Here is a 22,731-nt window from a genome sequence, read left to right as displayed (position 1 = left end):
TGCTATTAGTATATGAGTATTGTCATACAGGGAAAGTCTAAGAGTCCATTAAGCCCAGCATCCTGTCCTCAGTTGTGGTCAATCCAGGTTGCAAGTACCACATTCATTTCTTATGGGTGTGGGTCGGTACATCTTAGTACATCTCAGTATAGGAGGAGTAATGTCCACGATACGAGGATGATGAGAAGATCCTCATTACTAGTTTTCTTGCCCTGCTCTTCGGTCTCACGTCGGCTCCGCGCACTTTTTTCTTAAGTTATGGTCGTAGTAGCAGCGGCGCTCATGAAACAACGTCTCCTCGTTTCATCCTTTCCTAGATGTATGGTTCATTACAGACAGTCTTATTGGCAGAGTTGTCAGGTCAAGCAACGGGTGGTGCATTTCGGGCACACTCTAGGTTACGGGGTGCATGTAGCCAGGTCTCTCATTTGATCTCTCTTTTGAGCTTTCGTGTGATCTCATTAGATTTCGTAGCATGTCTTTATTTTTTCTCTCTTTGTTTAGTCAAGTTGGCGTTTTGTCTTCTCTACAAGCGTCCCACTTTCTGTTTTCTCTGGATGTTCTTGGGCCTTCGGCCATTACCTTGCTCTATTTTGCAGAGTAAAATTTTCCTTTCTAGCTCCCAAGAAGGAATTTTTTCTTCATTCTCTTTGGAGTTTCGGTAGTCTTTTTTGGCAGCTTTTCACTCCGTCAATTTCGTGACCATTGAAAAAAAAAAAACCAACAACTTCTGGGAGTTCTCAGTGGATAGTACCTTAAGGGGAGGTCCCAGTTCTAGAACTATTTCTTTTCGCTCTGACCTTCCATGTGCCTTGCTTACTCTCTTGCTAAAAAGTCTTGTCAGCGGCAGAGATAGATGCCCTCTCGTATCCAGATATTTATCTCGGATGGAATTCCCTCCACTCAGTTGGCCTCTGTATTCTCACTAGTGCAGCTCTTGGGTCTGGTGGTTGAGATTGAGCATTCTTCCTGCAAGTATGCCGGGAGCATATACACAGTGAGCAGTTTTTTGATGGCTGCATCTGTGAAAATATATATGTATATTTATAGTTCTACTACATAAGTACATATTTAATTCCACACTGGGAAAAGCTCAAAGGTCCTATCGAGGCCACCTTTCGGTCCACAGCCAATCCAGACCATGAGCACCTGGCTAGATTCCTAAACGTACAAACATTCTATACATGTTATTCCTGGAACTGTGTAGTGTTTTATTGACTTCTACATGTATCTAACAGATGAAAGGTACTAACAAGTGTCTACTGTTGATTTATTCCTGTGTTCACTAATTGGGGTCTACGACAAGAGTCTCAGGTGATCTGCTTGCAGAGGCAACAGTGACAGATGATTCTTTCTCTCTCATTTGAATTGCGCTCTGAGATATGTTTTCTTCATGTTGGGTAACTGCAGCGGCTGTCAGTTTATTTAGACCTTCAGTCTAGTTTGCAGCAGGGATTTAGCTACCTTCTTCTTCTGCATAGTATTTAACTGCATTCTTGTTTTTACCTATTTAGCTTCTAGTGATCAGGTACTTTCTCACTGACAGGCTTTACATACTTCCAATCTGTTGCTAGGTCAGCAATAGTCTACAATATCTGGAGTATTGTACTTCAGGATCTCGGTTTCCACTTTCTCAGCTGAGGTAGATTCATTGCAGTTTTTTGTTTCCAGGCGGCTCCGCTTCTACCTTTGCCATCTTTCTTTCAGTCGTTTTTTTTTCTCGAGTCTCTCTGTCCTTTGCGCTGCACTGATAGTGCGGTAGGGGACATTATATAGCGGCCACTTGGTAGGGGACAATGTTCAGCGTCGCTTGGACTTTTCAGCTTTTTTGCTTTGTAGTCATTCTATTTAGTTTATTGGCAGTTCTTGGATCGTCAAGCTTTTGCCTTCGTATTCATCCTAGTTTGGGTGTCTTCAGGGATTCTACTGCATTCTCAATGTCTGTCCCTCCCTGCTTTGGTACTTCCTAACAGTCCAATCCTGGTCTGGTCCGGAGGGACGCTAAGGAAGGAGAAATTAGATCTTACCTGCTAATTTGCTTTCCTTTAGTCCCTCCGGACCGGATCAGGCCTCTCCCATGTTCTATCAACTCTTTAGATTCTTTTATTAAGTTTGGAAGTGGAATGTTTCAAAAAAAAAAACAAAACAAAACAGATGATACTGTATATATATATATATATAAAAAAAAGACTTTGCGTGGTCCATACCCCTTCTCTGGTGAGAGTTGCTGGTGAGCTATAATATAAGTGAGCCATACCACTTCTCTGGTGAGAGTTGCTGGTGAGCTATAATACAAGTGAGCCATACCATTTCTCTGGTGAGAGTTGCTGGTGAGCTATAATACAAGTGAGCCATACCATTTCTCTGGTGAGAGTTGCTGGTGAGCTATAATACAAGTGAGCCATACCACTTCTCTGGTGAGAGTTGCTGGTGCGCTATATTACAAGTGAGCCATACCACTTCTCTGGTGAGAGTTGCTGGTGAGCTCTAGTACAAGTGAGCCATACCACTTCTCTGGTGAGAGTTGCTGGTGAGCTCTAGTACTCGGTTTTGCCGAGGAATTTGTGGCTGCTAGGATTCCAAACGGCACAGAAGGTTTTTCTTTCTTTCTTTCCTGCTTTGTTATTCAAATACTGAGGCTAAGGTCACATGGCCAGGGCTCCTATTGGCTCTCTAGAGTCAGAGTTTTTCTCAGTCTCCACCTGCTGGTAGGTGGGCACAACCCAACAGTCCAATCCTGGTCCGGTCCGGAGGGACTAAAGGAAAGCAAATTAGCAGGTAAGATCTAATTTCTCCTTAGTGTGCGCTAAATAAGTGTCCTATTTTATACATTTGAGCCACATGACACTTTGCACACACTGAGCTTTAGTAAAAACACCCCTCTTAATACAAAGTTCTGAGGATGTGCAGCCCTTCTTGCAAGCAGTAGTCTCAGAGGCATATTTTCAAAGCACTTAGCCTTCCAAAGTTCCATAGAAACCTATGGAACTTTGGAAGGCTAAGTGCTTTGAAAATATGCCTCTCAGCTTCTTAGTTTTTTTTTCCCACTCTTCCAGTGGACATGAAAATAATGCCCTCCTGACTGAGTGGTTTTTTTTTACGTCGCCATTTTCCCAACATTGTTTTTTGTCTTTTATTTACTTTCATACTTTAAAAAAAATCTTATTATCATGTTACACAGGTCTAGTTTTCATCCCTGTTCTCAGGGTGGCAGAAAGATACAGAATATTGACACTGATTTGAGGTACCTTGTCTGCTTAGGCTCTGGACATAATGAAGCTGAATGCATGCATTGTGTTTGCATGTCCCTGTAAGCCAGGAAGGACTGCTTCAGCCATGTCTGCAGTCATAATGATGTAGAGAAGTGCCTTCTTTTGTTGGGAAACAAGGACAGGAGATTCTTTTCCATACAGAGGTCTGCTGGTTCTGTACACTGTGTGAGATCATCCTCAGCAGAACTATCATATACCACCAGGCACAGTGCCTTGAAAGCTCCAGACACTAAAGACCACTGTCAGGTATCTTTTAAACTGGCTAATGGCTCTTCAGAAGTTACCAGGTCCAAAGTGTAACTACCTTTTGAATGCGCTGTCCTGATGGGATGTTGTTTATGACCCCCCCCCCCCCTCTTCAATGCACGAGAAGATGAAATGTGTCCGGGCTGACAGTGTACCTAAATGCAGAATTGGCCATTTATCCCCAGAATGCTGACTCTAAACAGCAGCAGAAAAGCAGACACAACACAGATCAGGCCCATCGTTCTACTTCTCTGCAAATGTACCAGCATAGCCTCAGGTTGAGCCTCATCTGCCTCACCCATTCACTGGTACCTTCTTGCATAACAATCCATTATGAAACCTCTGTCATCTTCCTCACTTATAAATCATGGCAGATGAATTGTTTCCATTGACTTCAGTAAAGCAACTAGTTGGTTACAAATGTCAGTCAAAGAGCACAAAAAGAAAAGAAACCTGATTGTGGTATACAACACAACAGTAAGCTGGAAGCATACAGGTAATTCAGAAAGACACAGAAAAAGTTTAAACAAAGGTTCTTTTAAAGTCCGCTAAGTCAACCTCCTTAACCACTTTTTCCGGCAACGAATTCCAGAGTCTAACTACGCGTTGAGTGAAGAAAAATTTCCTCCAATTCGTTTTAAATTTACTATACTGCAGCTTCATTGCATGCCCCGTTGTCCTAATATTTTTAGAAAGTGTAAACAGATGCTCCACATCGACCTGTTCCATTCCACTCATTATCTTATAGACCTCTATCATATCTCCCCTCAGCTGCCTTTTCTCCAAGCTGAAGAGCCCCAGCCTCTTCAGCCTTTCCTCATAGGGAAGTCATCCCATCCCCTGTATCATCTTTGTTGCTCTTTTCTGCACCTTTTCTAATTCCACTATATCTTTTTTGAGGTACGGCGACCAGAATTGAACACAATACTCGAGGTGCGGTCGCACCATGGAGCGATACAATGGCAGAATAATATCCTCATTTTTGTTTTCCATCCCTTTCCTAATAATACCCAACATTGTATTTGCTTTCCTAGCCGCAGCAGCACATTGAACAGAAGGTTTCAACGTATCATCAACGATGACACCTAGATCCCTTTCTTGGACCGTGACTCCTAACGCTGAACCCTGCAGGACATAGTAATAGTATGGGTTCCTCTTTTCCACATGCATCACTTTGCACCAGGGGAAGAAGGGCTGGGATTCTATTCCAGATACATCCTTGTACAAAAGGGCCCTGAACAAATTCCTAAAAGTTCAGGATGGTTTCCCTGGGCACCCTTGTTCCCATGATTCAGGGAAATGTTTGGCTGTGCTCTCTTGACTTAAAGGATTCTTACACGCACATCTCGATATTTCCAGCTCACAGGAAGTACCTTCGATTTCGGCTGGGAACACAGCACTTTCAGTACTGTGTACTTCCCTTTGGTCTGGCATCTGCGCCCAGAGTGTTTACAAAGTGCCTAACAGTAGTCGCAGCATCGCTATGCAGACTGGGAGTGCATGTGTTTCCTTATCTTGATGATTGGCTGGTAAAGAGCACCTTGGAGGACGGTGCTCTGGAGTACATGTGGATGACTATTCAAGTGCTAGAGCTACTAGGGTTCGTAATAAATTACTCCAAGTGCCATCTCACTCCTGTTCAAAAGTTGGAGTTCATTGGAGCACTATTGGACACGAAGACAGCTCGGGCTTATCTCCCCGAGACACGGGCAGAAACCTCCTGTCCCTGGTGTCCACAGTTCGAGCGTCTCAGCAGGTCACAGCTCGGCAGATGCTGAGACTCTTGGGACACTCTACAGTTCATGTAACACCCATGGCACATCTACGTATGAGATCAACTCAATGGACCATAGCTTCCCAGTAGTATCAAGTTGCGGGGGATCTAGAGGATGTAATCCAACTGTCCACAGACTTTTGGAATTCTCTTCAGTGGTGGACAATCCGATCCAATTTGACCATGGGATGACCATTCCAGCCGCAAAAAGTGCTGACGGATGCATCCCTCCTGGGGTGGGGAGCTCATGTAGATGGGCTTCACACTCAGGAAGCCTGGTTCTTCTAGGAAACAGGTCTTCAGATCAAACTCCTGGAACTACGAGCGATCTGGAACGCTCTGAACGCTTTCAGAGGTCAGCTGTCCAACAAATCATGGATCAGAATAAAACAGGCTGCATGCACTCTCACTCATGTATATAGTTTCAGGTTAGTTTGAGTTATATCCTCGCCATTGCGAGGCCCAATTGACCAAAGCTTGTTGTTTTCGGTGAGCCTGGATGCTAAGGATACCCCACGTGAGAATTAGTGGCCTGCTTGGCCTCGGAGAAAGCAAACATACCCGTAGTAGGTATTCTCTGAGGACAGCAGGCCTTATATTCTCACAAACCCTCCCACCTTCCCTAAGAGTTGTCTCCTATTTTTATTTTTCTTACTGTAGTATTTAACTTCAGTAACTGCACCCTCGCAGCTAGTGGGAAGGCACCCGCACATGCGTGGTAGAGTGTGTCTCGTGCTCCACAAATCTCTTAAAGCTTTTTATAAAGCCTGTACTGGGCAACGCTGTGCCACATTACCCACTTGTGAGAACATGAGGCCTGCTGTCCTCAGAGAATACCTGCTACAGGTAAGTACCTTCGCTATATCAAAAATCCAACATTTTGGCTCTCCTGCAGCTATGGAAATATGGGTCTTTTATTTCATATTATTCACCTACTGTATGTGTTTTCTTATATATTTCATCTCCTTAGACCCTTGTGCTACCTTTTACTGTTTGTGATGTAGACTACATTATTTTCACAGCCCTCGAGTATTCTATTTCCTTCCTGCAGAGATGGTCTTCAGAACTGAATATTTTATTTTTGTTACATTTGTACCCCGCGCTTTCCCACTCATGGCAGACTCTATGCGGCAGGCAATAGAGGGTTAAGTGACTTGCCCAGAGTCACAAGGAGCTGCCTGTGCCGGGAATCAAACTCAGTTCCTCAGTTCCCCAGGACCAAAGTCCACCACCCTAACCACTAGGCCACTCCTCCACTATACCTATTTTCGTCGGAGGTCTCATAAAAAACTTTATACTTATCAACTTATTTTTCTGGTGATTATATATTTTCTTATGCAGTCTAGCATTGCACTATAGTTCTCTCACCTGCCTTGTTACACTGTTCCAGAGTTTTGACGTCATCAGATATGATTACCTGCAGATCCATCTTGTGTTTAGTTCAGTGCCTACCATTATATATGGCTTTTAGGTTGCTTAAACCGAAATGCATGACACTACACTTTTTGTATTACAGTTTGGCTGTCAAATTTCCAGTTGCTCTTCAAGTCTTTCAATCACTCCTTATTTTTCCATAACCTCTGGACAGTTAACTTTATTGCTGATCTTTGTGTTCTGCAAAAAGAACATATATTCTCTTCTCATCCCACTGCAATGTAGCTTGTAAAGATATTGAACAGACTCAGATCCAGGACTTAAACCCACTTATCACCCTTTTCTGTTCAGAGTAAATTTAATCTATGACTCTCATTAACTATCATTCAGTTGACTTCTAACCCTGGTAGTCAAATCTTTGCTGCCCAGCTCTCTTATGAATTTCTGGCATGGAGTTCTATCAAAGGGATGGAAGCATTCCTACTTGATGCCAGCTGAACCCTTTACTCGGTTCTTCTCAACCCAGTCCCCGGGGAACATCCAACCAGTCAGATTTTTAGGATATCCACAATGAATATAGAAGAGAGAGATTTGTATACCAGAAAGGCGGTGCATGAAAATCTATATCATGTTGTCCTTTTGTCAGGTCAGCAATAACTTAAATGGACTTGTTATTAAATGATAAGAGTTAAGTACATTCATTGGGAATTTTTTGTATTTAAAGCAAAATTATGGGAGTTTTTTGACCGATGATTAAGTAGAGGAGTGTGGTAGCCGTGTTAGTCCACTCTTAAGGTTATCAATAGAAATCAAACAAAATAAAACATGGAAAAGAAAACAAGATGATACCTTTTTTATTGGACATAACTTAATACATTTCTTGATTAGCTTTCGAAGGTTGCCCTTCTTTGTAATTGGGGGTCATTTGAGTTGCTTTATTGCAATTTGAAAAAAAGTGCAGCAGTCCTGCTGAGGTCTTTTTTTTTCCTGTCAGAACAAAAAAAATGAAAACATGAATAATGAAAAATCAGTGTGGTGTTAAACACTGATTAATATTTGCAGTGTATACTTTGAGTGTTTCCACTATTTTTTGTTTGTTGTGTATTCACAGTGTTGAGCTCTAATGGTTCTTTTCATCGTTGCCTAGTGAGGTGTGTTCACTTTAGACCAGACTTGTCCAAGTTCAGTCCTTTAGGGCTGGAAACAAGTCAAGTTTTCAGGATATCCTTAATGAATATACATGAGAAAGATTTGCATGCCCACTGTATCCACTGAAAACTTGGTCTGCTTGCATCCTCAAGGACTGAACTTGGAAAAGCCTGTTTTAGACCCTTAAACAACTAAACATGGGGACAAGAGAAACCTGATCCAGGAGGTCATCCATAACTCATAATCTTGAATTGCTTCTCCAACTTTCTATATGCATTCCAAAGAAACATCAATTAATAATATAGATTTGAGTTTATGTTGCATTTCAGGTGACGTGTTATCTGTTTCTCTTTCAGACAAGTATCAAGGAAGGATTATTACTGAAACAAACCAGCTCTTTTCAAAGATGGAAAAAACGTTATTTCAAACTCAGAGGACGCACGCTTTACTATGCCAAGGATTCTAAAGTAAGAATTTGAAATAATTGTCTACTGTAATTATTGCATCTGTGATATTTAAGAAAATAAGAGGGTCTTTTACTAAGGCGCGCTCATGTTTTTAACGCGCGCTAGAGACGCCCATAGAAATACATAGGCATCTCTAATGTTTAGCACATGCCCAATTTTAGCGTGCCTTAGTAAAAGACCCCCTAAAACAGCTGCTATTAGGCCTTCCACTGTAAAACAAAAGAAAATAAAACTTCCATTACATAGCTTCCCATTATTCCAGAATCTGTGGGGATAGTTGTGTCCATCAACCAGCAGGTAGAGATAGAGAACTGAAAACTGATAACATAAGAACATAAGAATAGCCATACTGGGTCAGACCAATGATCCACCTAGCCTAGTATCCTGTTTCCAGCAGTGGCCAAGCCAGGTCACAAGTACCTGACAGAACCCATGCTACCAATCCCAGGGCAAGTAGTAGCTTCCCCATGTCAGTCTCAATAGTAGACTATGGACTTTTCCTTGAGGAACTTGTCCAAACCTTTTCTAAACCCAGATACGCTAACCACTGTTACTACATCCTCTGGCAAAGAGTTCCAGAGCTTAACTATTCGTTGAGTGAAAATATATTTTCTCCTATTTGTTTTAAAAGTATTTCCATCTAACTTCCTTGAGTGTCCCCTAGTCATATTGCTCTACTCCACTCCCTTGAAATTTGGCTATCCCTGGGGGGGGGGGGCAGTATGCAGGTCCCTGGGGGGGGGGGGAGGTATGTGTGTGTCAGCAGAGGTGTAATGAAGGCGTGAGCGTCCTTCTTTCAAACATTTTGGACATCCTCAACTGCCCCCCCCCCCCCCACAGGGATGGCCAAATTTCAAGGGAGTGGAATGGAGTGGGGTTGGGTGGAGGAGTAGCCTAGTGGTTAGAGCACTGGTCTTGCAATCCAGAGGTGGCTGGTTCAAATCCTACTGTTGCTACTTGTGATTCAAAATCCAAATAAATAAAGGGGGTGTCAGAGGCATAGCAGGCATGGACATCCTTCTCACAGAAACATCCAGCCATGGACATCCTTCTCACAAACATCCACATTTTGGATGTCCTCAACTGCCATTGCAGAGACGGAGGCATATCAAAGGACGTCCTCAACTGCTATTGCAGGGACGGAGGCATAGAAATATCCAGTGTACCTGAATGTAACTCACCTTGAACTACTACTGAAAAAGATGTGAGCAAAATCTAAATAAATAAATAAATAAATAGCGAAGGACATCCTCAACTGCCATCGCAGGGATGGAGGCATAACAAAGGATGTCCTTCACCCATACTCTATAGACAAAAGTTTTTAAAGTTGTTTTTTTCGGGGTGGGAGGTGGTTAGTGACCTCTGCATGCCTTTTTCCATTCAGTTAGTCCACTGCAGTGCCTCCTAGGGTGCCCGGTTGGTGTCCTGGCATGTCAGGGGGACCAGTGCAGTACGAATGCTGGCTCCTCCCATGACCAAATGACATGGATTTGGTCGTTTTTGAGATGGGCGTCCTCAGTTTTCATTATTGCTTAAAACTAGGGACGACCATCTCTAAGGTCGACCTAAGTGTTGAGATTTGGGTGTCCCCAACTGTATTATCGAAACGAAAGATGGACGCCCATCTTGTTTCGATAATACGGGTTTCCCCTCCCCTTCGCGGGGACATCTTGCGAGGACGAACTCAGGAAAACTTGGCGCCCCGTTCGATTATGCCCCTCCACGCTGGCATTACATAGAGAAAAAACAAGGACATTGTTGCCAACTGAAAACTTTGGTGAGAACCTGCTGCCTGATGTGCCAAATACACAGGTGGACCCGAGTTTAAGTATGTAAGTAAGATGTTGTGTGCGTGGATGTTTGGAACATCAGTATACATAAACAAGTGTACAACTTTTTAACCAGGGCCAGTTCTTCCGTTGAACTAGGCGATTTCCTGAAGCGCTGATGAGCAGAGCAATGAAAAGCCACTCTGCTTTCCAGTTCAGCCTCTCTGTTTCTTTTTTTCTTTTCCTTCTTTTCTTGCAGGGAACAGAAAGGAAGTGAGTGAAACTTAGATTCCAGAGCAACAGAGTTGTTCTAGTCCAGCTCCTCCCTCTGACAGGGGTGGGGGCGGTGAGCCTGGAGCAAAGAAAAGAACAGTCATTCCACTTCCTAATCCTCCTGCTCTTAGCATTTTGTCTGCTCCCCCCCCCCCCCCCCCACCTAGCTTCACAGTTCCACTTTCTTATTGCCTACAAATTAAGCTATATGAAAAAAGGATGGAATCCAATTAAAGCAAAACTTAAATGTTCTCATAACTAGAGTGAGTTTTGATGGCAGCTTCAGAAGTTGGGAAATAAGCCCAAAGCCGGGCAGACTTCTATGGTCTAGGTCCCGTAAATAGCAAAAACAGATCAAGATCAGGGCTGGAGTGGGCTTCAACAACAACTCCAGTAGTTGGGAAGTAGGACCAGTGCCAGGCAGACTTTTATGGTCTGTGCCCCAAAATATGCAGGGAGAGACAGAGATTAATGAAAGAGTGGAACCTGTGCAGGGTGCTAGATTTAGCTCTGGCCACCATGCAGGACTTTATCTGCCAACATTTACTATATTACTATGAATAAGGGTGCAATAAAAATTCAGATTTTATCTTTATATTTCTATTTATAGTTTGTAGTCACTTATTTTTGGATTGGTGAGAATTTTTCTGAGCTCTGGACATATGACCGACAAGATCTATTCTGCTAATATTTAGTTCTGTGTAGTCTAGCTTATTCTGCTTCTCTCTGTAAGGATGTGCTGCTGATACTTCATCTAGAAAATTTAACACACTTTTCCAAATAAGACGCAAGGCAGCTTTTAACATTTTTAAAATTCAAGTATGTTAAGTTTCTGCCCAAAAAAGCCTACAATCCAGTAGTGTAGCCAAATCTAATGTTTTGGTTGGGCCCTTGGTCAACATGGATGGGCACTGGGCATCTCCTCCCTTCCCATGGTCTGGCATTTCTCTCTTCCCCATGGGTCTGGCATTGCTCTCTCCTGACATGCCTTTCCCTCCCTCCTCCCTCCCCCCATGTGAATGAGGGAGAGACATCAGATGTCCTTTACTGGTAGTGATGAAGCCAGGCAGTTTCTGGCCAGCCCAGAGCCTTCATTTTGCTGTGTCTCACCCACATGGCCACAGGAAATTTTGTCAGAGGAGGTGGGTGGCAGCAGAGCGAAGGCCCCTTTGCTGTCCACAGGAAGCCTGGCTTCAGGATCTTTGATTCTGGGTACAACTTTGGAGTGCCGTGCAACAGCTGGTGCCAGATCTTCAATTTTCCTTCTTTGACCTGTGAAGGCGTAGAAAATACTCTATTGAATATGATATTAAGCTTAGTCTAGTCACTCTAACACTGTTACTTCTACATTCGCTATTTGAGTTCAGGACGTTATTGCTGTTTTGCAGGGTTTTGTGCTATTTGACATTGTGTCTGATAATTATTTATTTTATTTATTTATTTATTTTACAAAGTTTTGTTATACCATAAAGGCCAAAAAAGACTTCTATGCCTTCTATGGGAATACTTTTAAAACAAATAGGAGAAAATATTTTTTCATTCAAAAAATAATTAAGCTCTGGAACTCGTTGCCGGAGCATGTGATAACAACGGTTAGCGTATCTTGGTTTAAAAAAGGTTTGGACAAGTTCCTGGAGGACAAGTCCATAGTCTGTTACTGAGATGGACATGGGGGAAGCCACTGTTTGCCCAGGGAGTAGTAGCATGGAATGTTGCTGTTAATTGGGTTTCTGCCAGGTACTTGGATTGGCCACTGTTGGAAGGAGGATACTGGGCTAGATGGACCATTGGTCTGACCCAATGGTTATTCTTAAGTTCTTATGTGGCTTACAATGTACAAAGAAAAAAAACTTAGTAGGAGGAAAAGTTGTTCAGGAGGAAGAACATGAAAGAAGTACAGCAATTAGGACAGTATGCCAAAGGTTACTTGGAAGAGATGTGTTTTGATGTGTCCATGTACAGGGAAGATTGGGGGGGAGGTATTAGCTCTCTTTGTCTCCAATGCACAAAAACTCTGGTGCTGTAGAGAACACCACCAGAAAAAAATCGAGTCGGAATTACATGCAAATTATATGCATTCTGTTAGTTTTGAGCATTGGTCAGTAAAAGGGTCTGCGCATTCCTGGCACATGCTCACAAGAGCTGTGTGGTAGGCACAGCTTTTATGGGCATATCCAGCGATGATTGGACCCCTCCTGACCTGAACCCCACCCCAAAACCTTTAAAACCTCCTTGGTGGTCCATCGGATACCCTCTTGCCCCCTGTGGCCAAAAAATCCCTGGTGGTCCAGTGGACCCACTCTCAAGCCCCCCTCCCACACATCTCATTTTGAGAAGGGCGGGCCTAGATGTAGGAGGTAGTAGGGGTTGCTCCTGTCCTCCTGCCTCCAACTCTCACAAGAGGTATGTGGAGGGGAATTTTAAAGGTTAGGGAGGGGGTCTGGGTCCGCTGGACAACCAGGGAGTTTTAAGGTTGGGCGAGTTCTAGAGGGGGGTCCACTGGACTACCAGGGATACTGTGCAAAACTTAACGATAGTTCCAGACCTGCTGTTAAGTTTTGCATGTTAAAGATAGACACTCAGTCACGGAAATGTCTGTATATCTGTCGGAATGCTCATTTTAATACTGATGAACTTGTTGTAATATATTTGCATAGGGTTATCGGTAGCTGCTATGGGGAATGGTAATGGGGACACAGAACCCCTTTGTGCTTGAGATGCTAAATAATGTTTGCTTTGAACTGGCTACAAGCAGTCTAAAACAAACATTGCAAGCACGGTAAGCTTTGTGCATCAGACCCTTTGTGAAGCGCACAGGAAGCGTGAGGGGGGATGAGGGATTAGTAGGAAGCTAATATAGTCTGGCGCATTGGGTAAACAACCCTTGTGAACCAGAGTCAAGAACTTTAATTTTATGTAGGTTGAAATAGGGAGCCAGTGTTCAAATTGCAGATGGGGCATGATGTTCAAAATGGTGTGCATTGTAAAGCATCTAGACGGCTGTTGATTGGGTCAGTTGTAGGTACTTTAATGTTTAACAGGGAAGACCAGTGTATAAAGAGTTGCAGTAGTCCAGGTGGATTAGATTATTACTAAACTGAAAAGAAGAGAACGAATGCAAGGGAGGGGAGGAGAAGATACCTAACAGCACAGACATGATGTAGAGCAAATAAGGATGATAGAAGAAACAATTTAATTTGTGGTTGAGGATCTTAATGGAGTCTTTGTAGGGGAACATTTGTCTGTTGATGACTGGCAGGGAGGACTGAGGAGTTTAGGGATTTGAGAAGTGTATTGTCAAGAACAAGCGGTGATCTTTGAGCCAGTGGGATACTAGTTGGAGACACATGTTGAAGCCAGATAGAGGAGTCTGCACTTAAATGATAGAAAATTTGTATTTCATTGGCATAGCAAAAAGGAATACAACCCTGTGATTGAATGATGGTAAGAGAGGTAGGAAGATATTGAAAAGGATAGGAGCCAATACTGATCCTTGAGGGTCTCCTGAGGTTGAATGATAAATGGGTGAGCAAGATTGTTTGTGGGCAATTTGAAATATATGGTCAGAAATATAATAGGAGAACCAGGATACTTCTATCAAATATCTGTTGTCAAGGGACCAGCAAAGATGGCATAATAGAAGTGAGTGGTCAACGAAGTCAAAAGCAAAGGACAGTTCTGAGGAAATAAATATGACTGATGAGTACTGGTCTAGGGAGTATCTAATATTATTGTGAAATGTAGTTACAAAGATTTCAGTACTATGACCTTCTCCAAAACCTGCTTGGTGATGATGTAAGACCAGTGATTTATCCAAGAAGAATTTAGTTTTAGTAGGACCCGCTTTTCCAGAAGTTTAGAAAAGAAGGGAACTTTGGAGATGAAGGATGGTTCCTATGAGTCAAGATGGGGCTTTTTGAGGAGAGAGGTGATCAAGCATGTTTCCAGACAGCAAGAATAGAGCCACAAGAAGAAATCCCACTATCGGACTTGATTGGAAAATCGGGAGAAGTAAAAGGAGGACATGCACTGATAATGGTTTTACTAAGTGGGTTGGCCATGGGTCCAAAGCAGAAAGGAAAGATTCATGTCTTTGACATTGAGGAGAAGCATAAGAGAAATTGGGTTGAAGGAAGACCACCAACAGTGGGTGTTGCATGATGAGATGGGGGTGCATGGGGTGTTGAAGAGGAGAGGGAGAAAGTGACCATTTTAAAGAGGAAATCTTATCTTCCAAGCTGGATGATGATGCTGGAGCAGATTTATCAAGGATATAGAATAATTTTTGTGGAATGTTTCTGGCATATGTGATTTGTTTGCTGAAGTGCGATTTTTTGGCTTTGCAGAGGCAACCCTTTATACTTTGTCTGGTTTTGATTGCAAGAAGAAGAAGAAGCATGCTATGAGACTTACACCATTTTCCTTCTGTGTGTTTAACTTAGGCTTTCAGAAAGCATAGTTCAGAAGAAAACCAAGGTGTGGGATAGCATTGTCTTGGCAGGGTGGTGGACAATGGGTGAAGCATTATCTAGAATATGAGTAAGTGTGCAGTTTAGTTGATAATTTGAGTAGGTAGAGAATCCATTGTAGAAGGATTTGGGGTTCGTGAAAGTACTTAGGTTATGTGAGCTATTTGATTATCCCCAAGGGGCCTAGAGGTAGTTTATTGTGGTTGGGAGGAGGTAGGGTGGGGAGAGAAAATAACCAGAATGTGGTGGCTGGTCATGGTAATGGTGAGGAGGTTATAATGGTAAAAGAGGTAAACTTCAAAGAGGCTTGAGAAAAGGTAAGGTTGAGAGTGTTAACACTGATGTGAGTTGGAGTAGCTATGTGTTGTATAAGACCATTGTTAGAGGTTAAGGATGGAAAGGAAGATGCCTTATCTGAGGGAGGAAGATTAAAATCACCTAACAGGAATGGGGGGTGGGGGGGGAGAAAAAGACAGATGGCCTCAGTAACAAAGGCAGATTGTTCATCCAGCAAGAGGGTTAGAAGGAGAGGGGAGGGGGGTGGTAGGCAAGAGTTATATAGAATGAAAAGACAGAATGAGCAAAGCAATATTTACCTACATCGGACACAGCAAGCGGTTTAAAGGAGAACTGACTAACTCGGAATAGATGAAGGCAATTCCTCCCCTACGTCTAGCAGGGCATGGAAATTGAGTAAAGGAAAAGTCAGGAGAAGAGGCATTGACTAGAGTAGCTGTGTCTCCTGGTCTGATCCAAATTTCAGTGATGTAGAGTATTTCAAGGAAAAGCTTCTTGATTAGGTCAGGAATTAGGAGGCTTTTTTGACAGAAGGAATGCACATTGAGCAAACCAATGTTAGTGTGATGAGCAGTAGAGTAAGGAACAAGGCCACTAGTAAGCTGCAGCTGGACAAGAATTAAGCAGCTCTGAGATGGTTGTGCCTTACTTAGTGTCACAACAGTTAGCCAGTAGGCATCCAAGGAGCATACAAAAGAACATGACCTGCTCCTTGGTTGTTCGCCTGTGGCGCAAGCAGCTTGAAAGTAAGTTTCTTAAACAGGAGACTGGAAGTGATATCAACTTCAGTATTTGGGCACAGAGGGTCAGAAGCAGAGTGAGAGATGCATGTGGAGCAGAACCTGAATGCCCAGAAAACAAAGTAAAAGTAGTGATAGTAACAGCATAAGGATTACAGCATTCTGTTTTGTGAAAAAAAAAAGAAAATATCAATAATATTTTCTATTTCATTTTTAAAATGAAAAAAAAAAAAACCTTACAAAATCTCATTCATTTTTCATTTCATTCTGGCTTCTGTTATTTAAAAAAATAAAATAAAAAAAATCCTTGACTAGCTAAGCTCTCTACCCATCCCCCTCTAGGCTCCCTGGACCTTTGTGGGCCTCTGAGACCCCAGACAATCATTTGTTAAGCCACTAACAACCACGAGTCGATTTGAATTAAGTACAGATATTCAGTGCCAGGCCATAGAAGTTAACCAAGCAGCAGCTAATATTCAGACTGGTGCCAGGTTAGCTTGGTGAATAAAATTGCACTTGCTTTTTGTGTCCTAATTTTATGTGCTTACTTAACTTTTCAGTGGACTTAATAATGCCACTAACTAGTTAAGTTCCAGTTCCACCCAAGCCCTGCCCATGGACTGCACCAGCACTAACCAGACAGTGTTGTGGCAGCCAGAACCAGTTGCACTGCCTGAAAAACAGCAACCAGTCCATTCAGCATGGTATAAGCATGCAGGAATCTTTCCTGCCTGCTTAAACCACGCTGAATATTGACACCTTAAATTATAAGCCTTCTGAGGACAGGAAAATACCTATAGCACGTGAAAATAACTCTCCTTGAGCTAGTATTGAAAAAGGCATACGGTAAGTCCAAAACCCCTGCCTTCTTCTAAGGAGGCCCTGTTATTCCTGCCTTATTACTGCCATTTTTCATATTATTGCTGGCTAAACTGGTTGGCACCATTTTCTTGTGTTAAATGATCATCAGTGGTAGGAAGAACATGTTATGTGAACTGTATCAAATTCACAAAGTAGATTCAGCATTGAAGCATCATAAACAAGTCAACCGGCTATATCCTCCAGCTATTACAGATCCACAGCACTGAATATAAAATAATCATCTGCCTCTTGAGCTGTGGTGATCTTTTTGAAAATATTAGATTTTTGTTTTTTTTATTTTTTATTTGCACTCAAATCAATAATAAAGATAAAACAACAAACAAAGACTGCAGCCCTTGTACTTAACTGATGAGTGATTTAACATCACACCAGAGATCTCATAGCCGGTTGGCTTGTTTATGATGCCGCAATGCTGGATTTACTTTGTGAATTTGATACAGTTCATATAATATGTTCTTCCTACCATTGATGCTAATTTAAAACACTTCTCCCTTATTTTGTAATTACACAAAATTTTTTGTAGTGTTTGATTTTTTCCTCTTTTTTTTTTTTTTGATGAACCATTTTCTTCTATGGCAGAATCTGCTGTGCAAGACAATGATGCTGACCTTGGTTTGGAAAATAGCAGCTAGGTTGAAATGATAGGAGAATTTGCCTACCTATAGAAGGCTCTCCTTCGTATCTCTCACTCTGTTAGCTTTTAACTACTTCCAGGTGAATTTGGAGTCTCCATGTACCCTATTCTTAAGTGCTGCACCCCAAGAGCTCTATTGAATAGTGCTACCTTTCAGATTCCTCTGAGTTGTATTTGTCTCATAATGTGTGCCCACTCTTGTGTTTCCTACCTTGTTTTGATTATTCAGTGCCTTTCTCTCTGGTTTTCTTTGTTAATGGCTTAACTGCAAGGATGGGGGGGGGGGGATCACTCTGTCATATTAGATATTGATAGTAATTTCGATAGAACTACTCAATTATTTATTAATGTAATCGTACCTTAGGTGATCTCCTTCAAATATCATACCTACTTTGACAAAAGAAGAATACAGAACATTTAAATGCAAAACCTCAAGAAGACTAGAGTGTCTTTTCCTCATTCAAATCAGTTCAGTTCTCTTAGGAGGTCTTTTACTAAGGTACACTAGTGTTTTTAGCTCACACTAAAAATCATCTGTCACTAAATGCTTAGATGCCCATTATATTTCTATGAGTGTCTCAGCGTTTAGCTCCAATTGATTTTTAGCACAAGATAAAAATGCTAGTGCACCTTAGTAAAAGACCCCCTTAGTAATCAAGTGGAATGCACAATGGTAATTAGTGCTTTGCTTCCTAGCAACTACTAAGGTCCACCAATGCTTTTAGTCACTAGTTCTTTTGCAGAAAATACAAGGAATTTTGCCACTAAGATGATTAAAAGTAGCCTGCTTATTCATGTACAAACTTGCCTAAGGTAGTCTTCAAGAATGCTGAATTGGTTTCAGTGGAAAAAAAAATCTTGTTTGAATCATTTTCAGTCATCATCTTTTTATGCTGTATTTTTACTAAAAAATAAATATTGCATTTTATACTGTAGCTGCCTCCTTTAACATAGAACCATAGAAAATGATGCCAGGTAAAGATTGTGGGGCCCTTTTACAAAGGTGCACTAGTGATTTTAGTGTGTGCTGATTAGCACGTGCTAAGTGCTAGAGACACTCATAGAAAGATATGGGCATCTCTTAACGTTTAGTGCATGCTTATTTTTAGCGCTCTCTAAAAATGCTAGTGAGCCTTTTGTAAAAGGACCTCTGTATGTCCAGTCAGTCCATTCATACTAACTGCACAGTTGTGCAACCCCCTCCTCTCTCTCTGATATTGTCTGTGTTTGTCTCATGCTTTCTTGAATTCAGGTACCGTCATTGTCTCTACCATCTCCACTAGGAGATTGTTCCATACATCTACTGCTCTTTCTGTAAAAATATATTTCCTTAGATAAGGCCTGAGTTGTTTTTTGTTTTGTTTGTTTGTTTTTTTACCATTGAGAAGCAGGACTGAGACAGGCACACAAGTTGGTAGCGTTATCCGACTGCACCAAGATGGAACAGCTATCCCAGAATTCAGAACTAGATGTAAAAATCTATGCAGTGATCTGCTCAGTCCTTTAATTTTGCTTTTATCCACTTCGCTGAGCGGATGCGAAAACAAAGCTTTCCCAGAAGAACATAAGAATAGTCTTACTGGGTCAGACCAATGGTCCATCTAGTCCAGTATCCTGTTTCCAGCAGTGGGCAATTCAGGTCACGTACCTGGCAGAAACTCAGTTAGTAGCAACATTCCATGTTACCAATCCCAGGGCAAGCAATGGCTTCTCCCAAGTCCATCTCAACAACAGATTCTGAGGAACTTGTCCAAATCTTTTTAAAACCCAGGTATGCTAACTGCTGTTACCACATTGTCCTGCATTGAGTTCCAGAGCTCAGCTATTCTTTGAATGAAAAGATATTTCCACCTATTTGATTTAAAAGTATTTCCATGTAATTTCATTGGGTGTCCCCTGGTCTTTGTACTTATTGAAAGAGTGAAAACTTGATTCAGTTTTACCCGTTCTACACCACTCAGGATTTTATAGTCCTCAATCATAACCCCCCTTAGCTGTCTGTTTTCCAAACTGAAGAGCCCTAACCTCTTTAGCCTTTCCTCATATGAGAGGAGTTCCATCCCCTTTATCATTTGGTCGCTCTTCTTTGAACGTTTTTTAATTGTGCTATATCTTTTTTGAGATATGGCGACCAGAATTGAACACAGTACTCAAGGTGAAGTCGCACGCACTACAGAAGTATTATAATATTCTTGGTATTATTTTGCATCCCTTTCCGAATAATTCCTAGCATTCTGTTTGCTTTTTTGGTCGCCGCCGCTGCACACTTGGCAGAAGATTTTAGCTTATTGTCTACAGTGACACCTAGATCTTTTTCTTTAGTGCTGACTCTTAAGGTGGACCCTAGCATCAGGTAACTATGATTTGGATTATTCTTCGCAGTGTGCATCACTTTATATGTGTGCACATTAAATTTCATCTGCCATTCGGATGCCCAGTCTTCCAGTTTCCTAAGGTCTTCCTGCAAATTTTCACAGTTCGCATGTGTTTTGACAACTGTGAATAGTTTTGTGCCATCTTCAAATTTAATCACCTCACTCATCGTTCCGTTTTCCAGATCATTTATAAATATGTTAAATATGTTAAATAGCATTGGTCCCAGTACAGAGCCATTGGCACTCCACTATTCACTCTCCTCCATTGAGAAAAATGGTCATTCCTCTTTGCAGTTGTCTTTGGACATTTTTTCATCATTTTTTTAACAACTGTAATTTATTAAGTTTAAAACCTGTAGAAGCATGCATATCTGAATAGGAACATACAGATTACTTGGGGCAGCGTAACCTTTCATCATTTTCAATTATTATTCCTTAGTGTCCCTCTGGACCGGCCTAGACTGTGACTTATGGGCCAGTCCAGAGGAACTAAAGGAAAGCAAATTAGCAGGTAAGGCCTAATTTCTCCTTGTCTTTGATTTTTGTTTCCCTTAAAAAATGTCAGATGGTATTCTGACCCTGCTCCTACTGCTGAAGAAAGATCCAGAACTAGGACACATATTCCAGATGCCTCATTTATCTTGGTGCAGTCCCTAAAGAGGCTGAATGTAAGCCCTCATGGTGCTATCTGTAAGCTTTCTTCCCTAGAGGAGAAATTGTTGCACCTACAATCTAAGGTTCTTCATTTGAATCCCAGCACCTTGAAAAGATGTTTCTGTGAACTTAAAAATATTTTCTTAGTAGGTTCTATAGTCATTACAAAGCAAAGAAAAGACAAAGCTCTGTATTTAAAAGTATGGTATCCATCTATGCAGTTTTACAGGATTTTTCTGGGATGTTCAGGGAAAGACAGTGGGTATAAAATATAATGTGGGGGAAGGATGCTCAAGGTTAAAAGTTTACCTAGGTTATTGGATACTGTCACACCAGCTGCCCTATCACAAGTGTTACAGGTTTGTACTTGAGGCACAGCCTCTAATCAGAAGTACAAGTGTATTCTGCGCTATCTGCACCATATAAAAGACTTGAACGAGATCACAAAGCTTGCCTGAGTTCTGCACTGTTCTCGCAGGCCACCTCAGTAGCCTTCTAGTGGAATTTGTGACATCTCTGTTCAAGAGCAGATTTAATTATGCTCATACCTGTGAAGTGCAGAGCCAACATTGCCATCATCTTGTTCTACAAGCGTAACACAGCCATCCAAACTGTCATATACTATGCAGTGATCTTCAGATCAACCTTCAGTGGAGTCTACTTTAGTTTTGGTCACAGTAGCTAATGAGTTTTTTCAATTTTGTTGTCTCTACCAGAGAAGCCACACTCATTTCTACAGAAGATGTTTAATGATGTTGTCAAGGGCTACAGTAAGGACTTTTCATCAGTTCCTTATCACAAGAAAGGCATAGCACAAGCATCTTGATCTGCAGGCATTATTCCTGCACAGAGAGAACCCCATTCATCTCAAGATTAATAGTTTTTGTCGTTTCTGTACTGTCTACCTCAGGTTCTAAAACTGAAAGAGGGCATTTTCTTCCTTTGTCCCATATTCAGAAATCTTTCAGTTTGAACCAGAAGTTTACTCAGATCCCAACAATCCCCCTGAAATTTTCTTTAGAGGAAGGGGAATATTTAACAGGATGTCCTCTGGACTCTTTCCCTTTTCCTGCTTAAAACAAATCTCCATATGAAGATATTTCTTACTTAAGGTATGTTCAGTGCATTTCCAGAGATGATCCTTTTCCTGTATAGCAAGAGTCAGAACCTCGATCATATGTCTCCAGGCTCTTAAATATGTAGAAGTACCAAAGGCTACAGTAACCATTCCAATACATAGCCTATTACATGATCATTTGTGGTAGACTACATTAACAACAGATGGACTTAAAATATAAAGTTCAATCACCATGTAGATTCTGTAAGGTTGAGCTTTCTCATTCCTTGTTAGTAGTCAAGATCTGTACCATCAACTACTACAGAACAGGTCTCAGTGTGCTTCTTGAGTAGACATCTATCAGCACTGTAAATGCAAAGCTACCTCTCTAGTACACCCATTCCTGAATTAACTGGCAAGGGATGTGGTGTCATAAACGGGACATGGCCATTTCTCTAGGTTCATCCTTTCATCTCTCTAATAGTAAAAACTCTGCATGAGTTCCAAACACAGCCCAAGAATTATGATTCTCATAGTGCTGTACTGGACGTTTAAGAACTAGTTCCCTTTTCTCAAAAGACTCTCAGCCCTTTCTCCATGAAAAACATTCAGAGAAGGAAGTAAGTGGGAAAATGACCAAGCTGAGCAGGAACAAACGAGGAGACTTCTAAGAATGATAAACGTTTATCATTCTTAGAAGTCTCCTCGTTTGTTCCTGGTCATTTTCCCACTCACTCCTTCTATGGGGAGTTGTTCTAGAATTTGTAGTCACATGGATAAAGTTTCTCTGCTGATGGAATTATGCACTTAATAGTTCAATGTATTGCTTTGCATTTACCATGTTGTTGATTTGTAGACCTCCGCAAACTACCACTATCATGCAATCCCAAGCCATGATCTTCAACGGATGTTAGATAGATACATTCAAATACTCTAACTTGCATTTTTCACCTGGAAATCACCTTATATATGTGCAAGCTAAGAGGCAGAAAGAGTTTTCAGCACTGAAAAGTACTTTTTCCCACATCTCACTCATTTTGAGTACTTCATTGCTCCATCGACTCTGTCCTTCCTCTGTGCCTCTGTCAACCACAGCTTCTTCTTGTTTTTTACATCCCCTCAATCCAAATTCCAGGCATCTTCTACCCCACTATAGATGTCAAAACCTCTGCTGAAGGAGGTGAGGTGAACTTATGATCAAAATTATGTACCTGTGATTTAGCTGGAAGTTGGGTCCACTTTTGCAACAAGATCCAATGCTGCTTAACTTTATTTGCTAACCAGTGGACATTATAAATG

General features: G+C 41.6%; 1 protein-coding gene across 1 annotated transcript in view; it reads left to right on the top strand.

Moving 5' to 3' along the window:
• DGKH (diacylglycerol kinase eta) overlaps nt 1–22,731 on the top strand; it is a 676,008-nt gene that overhangs the window by 288,671 nt on the left and 364,606 nt on the right. Inside the window, 1 exon segment of the mRNA XM_030202410.1 lies at nt 8,172–8,282. Within this exon segment, the coding sequence (XP_030058270.1) occupies nt 8,172–8,282 (111 nt within the window).

This window comes from Microcaecilia unicolor, chromosome 4, assembly GCF_901765095.1.
Source record: "Microcaecilia unicolor chromosome 4, aMicUni1.1, whole genome shotgun sequence".
Taxonomy (NCBI): Eukaryota; Metazoa; Chordata; class Amphibia; order Gymnophiona; family Siphonopidae; genus Microcaecilia; species Microcaecilia unicolor.
The sequence above is the reverse complement of the archived record's forward strand: the minus strand, read 5'-3'. Positions and strand labels throughout refer to the sequence as shown.